Raw genomic sequence first — 10,456 nt, 5'->3', positions numbered from 1 at the left:
TTTCTTCATGTTACTGTGAATTTACAGTTTTCATCAAATTTCAAATTCTTTGGTCATTATTAGTTTTTGTCCTCTTGCCTCCTTCAGGGACTTCCTTTTTAAGTATATTAAGCTTTACAAACTGTCTCACAGCTTACTATTATTTTGTTCTTTTTATTTCATTTAACTTTCTATAATTTATCTTAGCTTCTAAGTTGAAGTCTTCAATTTCATTTTTTTCTTTATGTAATGTTTAGTCTGCTACTCCCCTATTTCATCTTTCACATTGTAGTCTTCGTCATTGTAATTTTCACAAGTTTGATTTAGGTGTTTATTATATGTTTCATAACTCTGATTAACTTTTAAAGATTTTATTTATTTTTGACAGACACAGATCACAAGTAGGCAGAGAGGCAGGCAGAGAGAGAGGGAGAAGCAGGCTCCCCGCTGAGCAGAGATGTGGGGCTCTATTTCAGGAGCCTGAGTTCATGACCTGAACAAAAGGCAGAGGCCTAACCAACTGAGCTACCCACACGCCCCTCTGATTAACTTTTTTTTTTTTAAGATTTTATTCATTTATTTGACAGAGAGAAATCACAAGTAGGCAGAGAGGCAGGCAGAGAGAGAGGAAGGGAAGCAGGCCCCCCCGCCGAGCAGGGAGCCCCATGCGGGACTCGATCCCAGGACCCTGAGATCATGACCTGAGCCGAAGGCAACGGCTCAACCCACTGAGCCACCCAGGCGCCCTCTGATTAACTTTTTAAAGAGCTATATGGAGACTCATTTAAATTATAAACCGAATTGCTTTTTGTATACAATTGTGTAACCTCTCCATAATCTAATTTTAGGACATTTTAATTTATCCCCTACAAAAAACGCCATGTCCCTTTGTAGACCCTCTGCATACCCTAGCCACCCCCAACCTGTGCCCCACCACTGCTCCCATCCCCGTCCGAGCCCCGGACAACCATCAGTCTACTTTCTTATTTGGATTTGCCTATCTGGACATTTCGTCTAAGTGCCATCATAGACTATGGTCTTTTGTGACTGGTTTCTTTCACTTTGCACCATGTTTTCAAGGTTCATCTGTGCTTAAGCACGTATACCTCATTTTCTATTTTTACTGAAAAATACCCCCATTGAATGATGTAGATTTTGTTTTCCAGGTCATCTGCTGATGGACATTTGGGTTGCTTCTACTTTTTGGCCCTTGTAAATAACACTGCTGTGGACACTCGTGTACAAGTTTTCTGCGAACACTCATTTCTCTTGGATATATACCTAGAAGTGGAACTGGGGTCCATATGGTCACCCGGTGTTTAACATTTTGAGGAAATGGTATTTCCCGAGCAGATGCATTATTTTTATATTCCCAGCAGCCACATCAGCATTCCACACTCTGCACATCCTAACCTTTTAATACTTTTTATACCTCTGCTTATTTTTTTTGAACATAACTTTTCCTTGCCTGTTTGATTCTAACATTGATTTCTGTTCTGATCAGTGATTTTATTTTTTTCTTCTCATTATGGTTTTTCTTTTCCTCCTTATTTTTTTTGCAAACTTTGTGGTTTTTAACTGGATGCCAGACATGGTAAACTGTACGTTGAAGGCTGCTGTTCAGGCATGCCGGTCGGAGCGCTCTTCCCAGGGCCCCCAGCTGGTGCAGCTTTCGGCCTTAGCGGGAGGAGCCGATCCTGGTTCCTGCCTCTCAGCGTCTTCCAGTTCCTCACGTCCTTTCCCCGCAGCCCCCCTGGGGCCCGCGGTGCCAGGCACTCAGCTAACCCAGAGCAGCGCGCGGAACAGGTTCTCCGCCGCGGTCCGGGGCGGATCCCGGCCGGCGGGCGGAGCCCCGGAGTGGCCAGCAGGCACTGGTGGGGCCGGGAGTCGGATCCTCGGACCCGTCCGTCAGAGAGCGACGCGTTCCGGCGCTGCAATCAGCGGCCCCCTGCGCCTCTAGGATCCCTGTTCTTTCCTAAGAATGCCAAGCGTCCGTGGGAAAGCACGCCCACTGTTCTCCCTCTACCACAACATAATTTTTAAAGTGATCTCAGGGCTTAAAGACTCCCCTAAACCCCGAACTCAGAGACTTAGTCTCCACGTCCTGTCAAGAGCGAAGCGGCCGCGCTCCCTTGACCTGGCCCAGAGAACACTCGCAGCCTACCGCCCGACTACGGGCTGCGCGCAGGCGCAGAACTCGGTGCGCCGGCCGCCAGGGCGCCGGCGCAAACATCCGGCGTTCCAACGGCTCGCTCGTCAGCGCTTACCAATCAGAGTGCACGCTGGCCCTTGGTTTCCGCCCCCTGGCCCCGCAGCCAATCGCTTGTCCAGGCGCGCAGCCGCGGCGAATCCAAACGGCACTGCGGCCTGGCGGCGGAAGAGCCGTAGCCCACCCGCTGCAGACATGGAGGGGCGGGAAGCTGGGGTGCGGGCGCCAGCGCTAGAGTAAGCTAGGTGACAGCCGGGAGCGGGAGGGGAGGACCCTGCCGCACCACGCGGACCCCCGGTGGTCCCGGCACCCAGCTGTGCGGGCCGCGGCGACTGAGGGAGGGACTTCCCTCTCCCCGCGCGCGCACACCCTGGCCTGTCCCCGCGCACCTCCACGTCCCCTCGCGGTTAGCTGCGTCCACGCAGGACGCGTGTGGGAGAGTCACTTAGCTTCTGTGTCCCCGCCGTCCACGCACACTTCCCCACCCCTGCCTGCCTGGGGACGCTTTAGCCCCCAGAGGGGAAGGTCCAGGGAGAGCCTGGATCGTCCTCCTCCAACTCTGCCCGAGGTTGCTACCTGCCTGGGACTCCCCTGCGCGTCGGAGCGGGGGCCCCTTGTCTTCCTGTCCCTGTGCTGCCTTGACTCCCCTTGCTCTGCTTAACTTATTCAGGGTGTGTATTGCCTTTATACACACGCCGATCCTGCTCCTAGACAGCTCTGCAGGCCTACCGGTCAGGGCAAGACTCATCATCGGTACAGGTCTGTGTATGTGTCTGCACTCCATTTGGCCAGGACTAGCACCCAAGGAGTCTCCCTTTTCCCCCGTCTTCTTTCCCTCAGGGCCCTGGCCAAGCTGGCAGACATCATGGAGCCCATTGGCCGGCAAGAAGAGGCAGAGCTGCCGGCCCAGATCCTGGCGGAGTTTGTGATGGTATGTGCAGGATTGGCCACCGGGGGCTCTCCTGGGTCCTCTGGGTGGGGGGTAGTGGGTGGTGGGGATGGTGAGCACCCAGGAAGGCATTCTCAGCCTACCAGGGCACACAGGTAATGATGTTCCCTGACTTGCCTGCTCTCCAAACAGGACTCCCGGAAGAAGGACAAACTGCTCTGCAGCCAGCTTCAGGTAGTAGACTTCCTGCAGAACTTCTTGGCTCAGGAGGACGTTGTCCAGGGACTAGACCCCTTGGCTTCTGAAGACACCAGCCGTGAGTGGGGGTGGAGGGGGAGGGATGGGAAAGGAAGGAGCTGTCAGTAGGGTCAGCTGATGGGAAAGCAGAGGCTTCAGTGTTGTAGGCAGGCAGGTTAGTCTCCTTTATGGTGGATCCTTTCAGGGCAGAAGGCACTTGCAGCCAAGGAGCAGTGGAAAGAGCTGAAGGCCTCCTACCAAGAGCATGTGGAAGCCATCACAGGTGCCCTGACCCAGGCTTTGCCCACAATGGTGGAGGCCCAGAGGAAGCGGGCGCAGCTCCTTGGAGCCCTGGAAGAGCTCCAGGCCAAGGTGAGCCAGACTGAGGGGAGAGAATGTCAGGCAGAGAGGAGGGAAAGGGCACACATGCTGAGCCTACTGGCCACCTCCCAGAATCCAACCAGAAAAACACTCCTCCTCTTCTTGTTCCTCTCCTTTGTTTCCCTGCAGAAGCAGGTGGCCATGGAAAGACTGAGAACAGCCCAGAAGCAGTGGCAGCTGCAACAGGTGGGTCCACATCCCTAGGAAAATCTCCCTTCCCCACCACCATGTCATTGCATGAGCTAAATCCTCTGCCTGGAGGACCTTCTTTCCCCTCCTTTCTTGTGAGGCATTATAGCACAGGGGCCAGCATCACCATGTCCCGTGTTAGGACTTTGGGCAGTTCCCTCACTTCCTGTGCATCGAGTCTTGTCTGGAGTGGTAGTGAGGTTAGCACCTACCGTATGGATCTCAGTTGATGATGTCGTTAGCAGAGCAAGTGCTTACATGGCCACATGGCACTTAGCAGGCTAGAGAAGTTATCCTATATGTGCCCTTTTCCTTCAGAATGCTTTCCACTGGAATAGCTCATTTCTTTTTCTCTAGGGCCCCTGTTTTGCCTAAAGTGGCTAGGGTCCCCCTTTCCATCTGTGTGTCTGAGCCCCAAGTCGGGTCTAGCCTGGAGGGGTTAAGAAAATGGCTGTAAGACCTGCACATCCAAAGAGCCACGTTTGCCTTCTCATTCCCGGTAGGAGAAGCATCTGCAGCATCTGGCAGAAGTCTCTGCAGAGGTGAGGCAGCGGCAGAGAGGAGCTCAGCAGGAGCTTGAACAACTGTCTCAGGAGCTTGGAAGTCTGCAACAGCAGGCAGAGAAGAAGCAGGACACGCTTCACAGGTGAGTCTGGGAGTGTGAGCTACAGATTCAGCCCGGTCCAGTTTCCCTTCTTTACAACTCTCTTTATCCCTTTCCTTCCAGGCACCAGACCTTCCTCCAGCTGTTATACACTCTGCAAGGGCAGCTGCCATTTCCTGAGGCAGAGACAGAGCTGCCACAGATGCTGGATCTTTCTAAGGATAAGCCCCAGAAACAGAACCCTGGGGATACCATAGGGGAAGACAGGAGTATGCTGTCCAAGGTGAATGAGAGATGGGCTGGGAGCCAGGGAGGTGGAGAAAGAAGCTGGGAGATAGGCTTCACCCACTACCCATACCCTGTCTCTGTCCCCAAGGCTGATGGCCCACAGCCTGCTGGAGATCCGAGCTCACCTGGACTTCCTGAGGGACAACAACATGGGAAAGGAACCTAGAGCAGGTCCGACTCTGGACTCTGGTGTCCCTGGACTGCAGGTATGGAAGGAAGGAGGACCTCTGGTCTCTGTCTCTGGGCTCTGTTTTCACAGAGGGGCAGAAGATGGGAAGGATTAATCTATGGCTGAAGCTTATCGCTACATCCTGTACCCAGCTGCCTTGGGCTAACCCCTCTCTCTTCCTGAACTCCCTAGTCCCACCCTATTGCAGGATGGACTAGGAATTCCTGACCAGTCTGGTTTCTGACCATGACCTAGATGGGGGTGGGCTCTGGATTCTGTTGATTAAGAGCCCTAGAGGTCTGTTAGTTATCTTTTTCCTGTTCCTGTGTTGGTGGGAAGAGCCACACTTGAAGCCAGCAATATGACAGGTGCTGGGACTGGTGTGAATAGAGAGGGTGCAGATGGGAAAGGGGCCCTGGCCTGGAGCCTCATGGGTTGCTCGTCCAAATTCATATGAATCAAACATGCTGAGCTGATTAATCCAGTGAAGAGGAGAATGCTTTGTGCAGGTGGTTAGATACAGGAAGATAATTTTAATTGCTGGCCCAAATATCGATTGAATCCATGCTTTGTGTCAGGGCTCTTGCTATGAACTTGAGCTATAGCAGCGGGCTTACCTGACTAGTCCTTGGCTGGCTGTGGGGAACATGATGATCATGAACAAGTAAACAGGTCAATACCTGATTGCAGAGTGTGGTAAACATGGGAAAACAATAGTATGGTAAATTTAGAGCAGTAGTAACAGAGAGACCCTTCTTTGCAGGGGCTTGTGTGTTCTCTGTCAGTTTGCCCCCTCTCCTCCACGGGTCTCTTGCTGGGCGCGGGAGCAGTGGGGATATGGCTGCTTGGGAGAGTTACCTCTCTGTTTGGGGGCGAAAGGCTGCTTGCGAAGAGAGGGAGGGACACCAGTGACAGCTGCAGTGGGAAACCCATTCTCCCATTGAAAACAGGACCCTCCTCTGTGAGCAGGACTCAAGCATCTCTGAGAAAGAGACAGTGAGGCTTTGTTTGTGGTGAGAGAGTTTCAAGGGATGCTGCTGCTCTCTGCTGTGTCTCTGACCAGGGGCCTCCTAGCAGGTAGAGATTGAGATCCTTGGGCACGCTGGTCATTTCCTCTGCCTTTCGGAGGTCCCAAGTGTTCTAATTGTTCTTTTGAGTGTGTTGGCCCATTGTGTATATATGAAGTGGGACAGATACCAGAGGTCTTTGATGACTCCACAGTGACAGAGTGAGGGGGGTGGTGAGGATTGAGCACACAGATACCTGAAGGGGTGCTCTCCATCTGCCCATCCAGCCACTCACACACGGTCCTGAATGTAGCCTTCTAGCAATCCCCATAGCAGTCTAGTCCTTCCTCTGCTTCCCACTGGGTGGGCTCCCCTTCCCTGCATTCTGGATCACTTTTGTAGTCTTGTAGACCCTGAAATTTTTACGGGTATGTAGGGCAGAGCAGAAATACCCATAGTGAGGAAGGAGGGCCTCCTAGGGGGCGCTTGGGGTATAGGTTGGGCTGGTGTGGACTCACCATGTCCTTGCACACATGGTGACTGCCAGAGAGTCAGCAGAGACAGGATACTCTGTGGAGCCTGCATGTGCAGGTCAAGGAATGTTTTGAGATGCTCCATGTCAAGGGACAGGGGAAGACATTGGGTAGATGACCAGTAATCCCACTTAGACATCTGAGGAACTTCTGGGAACCAGCTTTCTCTCAGGGAGTACGAATGAGTCAGTGCACACATGAGGCCAAAGGGGAGGGGAGGCTCGAGTGTTCTGTTGGCCAATGTGGTCCATGGTGTTGGTGCTCTGCACTGACAAGCTTAGGAATTGGGATTTGTTTTCAGATAGGATAGCTACTCTGTCCTCACTTAGGTTCCCCTAAACACTGTCCTGTTCACTATTTTTGCACCAGGCACCCCTGTTTAGGGTGGGAGCCTCCCCCTGGGAAATTGTGGTCTCTGCTGCCTGCTGAGTATTTCCTCTTCCTCTTTTCCATCTGTTGGAGAGACACGGGGACCATTAAGGTACAGGGAGGGATGGACACTAATAAGGACCAGGAGTATCCCTGATAAACAAAATGGACGGTAGGCTTAGTCTGATTACAGAAACACTCTCTCTGATATCCATAAAAACAATGTTTTCCTTTTAAACAAAATTTTCTTTTGTGGTGAAATACATCTTGCTTTTTTCCCGAGTTATAATTTCATATTTCGTAGCTACTGTTACATTTTTCTAAGAATTTTTCATTTCTAATTTTTTAAGGTTATTGGTATAAAGTTATGATTTTTTTTTTTTACCCTTTTAATGTCTGTCAGCCTAATGTTGGACTCCTGATATTTTTGTGCCTTACCTAATTTTCTCTCTGACCTATTTCAGATGTTCATTCAGTTGCAAATATCAAAAGAGTCAGAGATTGGCTTTTGTGATCCCACTGTCATCTGTCTGTTTTGACTCATCGATTGGTAGTCCTTTCTTGGCCATTTCCTACCTTCTGTATTTCGGTGAAGATGATGTACTTTATTTGTAAACTTCTAATATGTATCGGTTGATAGGCTTGTGCATTTGGTTCTTCGTTCATTTTCTCAAATAAACATGTAAGGGTATACATTTTTTCTGGTTTTCTCTAAGTATTTTCATGGTCATTCAATTCACAGAATTTTCTGTTTCCCATTATTTGATTCCTGAGTTTCTTAGAAGAATAATTTTGAAATTTTCTACTTTATGTGGGAAGATAATCCTTCTAAGTTTATTCTAAGTTGGTCAGAAAAATGTCATCTATATGATGAATTTGGTGTAGAGAGCAGTTACAGCCATGAATGTAGTCTCTTTTTTTTGTTTGTTTTGTTTTATGTTTCACATGGATTTGAATAGAGTATTTGTTTTGCAATTGTCGCTTTTGGTGTTTTCTATATATCTTTTAGGTGGTGCTTGTTATGTGTTTGGTTAATCTTCTGTATACTTAATTTTTTGTTTTCTGATTATTACCTTCTGAGAGGTGTGTTCAGGTCTCCAAGTGTTGACAGTGGGTCAGTTTATTTCTCCTTGCAGTTCTGGTAAAGTTGGCTTTTCATGCTCTGTGGCTACTTGAAGCCACGATGCATTTACATGTGTGTCTGTCTTCTTAATGGAACTGGACAGTCACGTAGTGGCCTCCTTTATCTCCAGGTGAGTGTTCCTTAGCTTGCGATACAATGGTCATTTTTGTGCCTTACCTGATTTTCTCTCCAGCTCCGTGGTTGATCCCTCGCCTGCTACGTCTCTCCTACAACCTTCTAAATTTCAACATTTCTTTACCCTTATGTTTATCACTTTTGTACCACATTTAAAGATGATTTTAAAGATCCAGTTTCATAATTTTTGTGCCCAAGACTGTATTTGTGTCAGTTTTTTCATTCACTTTTCCTTGTTTCTTATATATTCCTTTTTTGCCTTTGGTTTCGTTTATTTATTTATTTATTTATTATCATATTGTTCTCGTTATTTTTATCTTTTTCTCCTGAAGTTCTTCCTGATTATTATCCCAGTTTAGCTTTGGTAGTTAATAAAGTCTGCAGTGAAATGTAACAAGTACTGAAGCTGAGAAGACTTGACCATTGACCATACTATAAACTTCTATAAGATACTTTTGTCCAGTTTATTACTTCTAGCTTGTTCTCTTCTCACAAATCAGACTTCCTGTTCTCTACAGTGTTGTGTTAATGTTCACTCATTTATTTTGATTTTTTTCTTTTTCCTCCTACTTGATTTTTAGAAGTCAGCTTTCATGTGGCATGATGGCCCCATGTGAAATACATGTATTGGGCTTTCTTATAGTTAGGGTCCAGAGGCTCTATAACACTTATTTCTTACTATGAAATATTTTTTATTTTATTCTCATTCTTTTTCTTTTTTTTTTTTTACGACTTTATTTATTTGAGAGAGAGAGCAAGAGAGCACACGCAGGTAGAGCTGCAGAGGGAGAGGAAGAAGCAGGCTTGCCGCTGAGCAGAGAGCCAGATGTGGGGCTCCATCCCAGGACCCTGAGATCATGACCTGAGCTGAAGGCAGACACCTCACTGACTGAGCCATCCAGGAGCCCCTTTTATTCTCATTCTTAAAAGATGTTTTTGGAGAAAAGCACTTGGTTACGCTGTCTCCCCAGCCTCCAGCCACTGGCGCTTGGAGAGGAGCGCTTGGTCGCTCCGTCTCCCTGGCCTCCAGCTGTGCTCTCAATTACTCTGTCTCCCTCGTCTCTGGCCACACTCTGAGCTCACCCAGCCTGTGCCCAGTTCAAGGTAACAGGGAAATACAAATCAAAACCACAATGAGATACCACCTCACACCAGTCAGAATGGCTAAAATTAACAAGTCAGGAAATGACAAATGCTGGTGAGGATGTGGAGAGAAAGGGGAACCCTCCTACACTGTAGGTGGAAATGCAAGCTGGTGCAACCACTCTGGTAAACAGTGTGGAGTGTTCTCAAAAAACTGAAAATAGAGCTACCCTATGACCCAGCGGTTGCACTACTGGATATATACCCTAAAGATACAAATGTGGTGCTCTGAAGGAGCACGAGCACCCAAATGTTTATAGCAGCAATGTCCACAATAGCCAAACTATGGAAAGAACCTAGATGTCCATCAACAGATGAATGGATAAAGAAGATGTGGTGTGTGTGTGTGTGTATGTGTGTGTGTATGTATATATATATATATATATATATATATATATATATATATATATATATATATGCATATGCAATGGAATACTATGCAGCCATCAAAAGAAATGAAATCTTGCCATTTGCGATGTCGTGGATGGAACTAGAGAGTATTATGCTTAGTGAAATAAGTCAATCAGAGAAAGACAACTATCATATGAGCTCCCTGATATGAGGAAGTGGAGATGCAACATGGGGGGTTTGGGGGGTAGGAAAAGAAAAAATGAAAGATTATAGGATCGGGAGGGAGACAAACCATAAAAGACCCAATCTCAAAAAAAATAGACTGAGGGTTGCTGGGGGGAGGAGGGGAGGGAGCGGGTGGTGGGGATATGGACATTGGGGAGTGTATGTGCTATGGTGAGTGCTGTGAAATGTGTAAACCTGGCAATTCACAGACCTGTACCCCTGGGGATAAAAATACATTGTATGTTTATAAAAAAATTTAAAAATTAATAAAAAAAAGAGAAATGAGAGGTGATCACAATCCACGAGATGAACAATTCTGGGTGGGAAGCCATGACTTGACAATGATTCGAGAGGAAATGAGTCCATGTTACCTACCACGGCAACACTGACAACTGTGTACTTGTATGCAGCTTTTCTCCTCTTTTGTCTCATTCTATTCGTACTTCTCAGGATCACTTACCACACCTATATTCGAGTTGGGCACTGTCTTAAGAGAACAAACTACATCAGAGGATTGTATATTCACTTGAATAACCAGTGACACCTTTTTTTTTTTTTTTTGCCCAAGAGTAAAATGAAAATCTCTAAAAAAAAAAAAGGGTGTTTTTGTTATGTAGAGAATGCT

General features: G+C 47.7%; 1 protein-coding gene across 13 annotated transcripts in view; it reads left to right on the top strand.

Moving 5' to 3' along the window:
- Window positions 1–2,283: 2,283 nt before the first annotated feature.
- ZWINT (ZW10 interacting kinetochore protein) overlaps window positions 2,284–10,456 on the top strand; it is a 512,035-nt gene continuing 503,862 nt past the window's right edge. For 7 of the 13 annotated variants that reach the window (XM_082719493.1, XM_082719492.1, XM_082719486.1 and 4 more), the window contains exons 1-8: window positions 2,307–2,424; window positions 3,029–3,119; window positions 3,270–3,393; window positions 3,520–3,686; window positions 3,825–3,881; window positions 4,388–4,530; window positions 4,612–4,771; window positions 4,865–4,982. In XM_082719493.1, coding sequence (XP_082575619.1) covers window positions 2,384–2,424; window positions 3,029–3,119; window positions 3,270–3,393; window positions 3,520–3,686; window positions 3,825–3,881; window positions 4,388–4,530; window positions 4,612–4,771; window positions 4,865–4,942 — 861 coding nt within the window. In that variant the 5' untranslated portion in view covers window positions 2,307–2,383 and the 3' untranslated portion in view covers window positions 4,943–4,982. Of the gene's footprint in view, window positions 2,434–3,028; window positions 3,120–3,269; window positions 3,394–3,519; window positions 3,687–3,824; window positions 3,882–4,387; window positions 4,531–4,611; window positions 4,772–4,864; window positions 4,983–10,456 lie in introns of all 13 variants that reach the window. The other 6 variants (XM_082719484.1, XM_082719482.1, XM_082719485.1 and 3 more) reach the window with 2 other exon arrangements.

This window comes from Mustela nivalis, assembly GCF_964662115.1.
Source record: "Mustela nivalis genome assembly, chromosome: 2".
Taxonomy (NCBI): Eukaryota; Metazoa; Chordata; class Mammalia; order Carnivora; family Mustelidae; genus Mustela; species Mustela nivalis.
The sequence above is the reverse complement of the archived record's forward strand: the minus strand, read 5'-3'. Positions and strand labels throughout refer to the sequence as shown.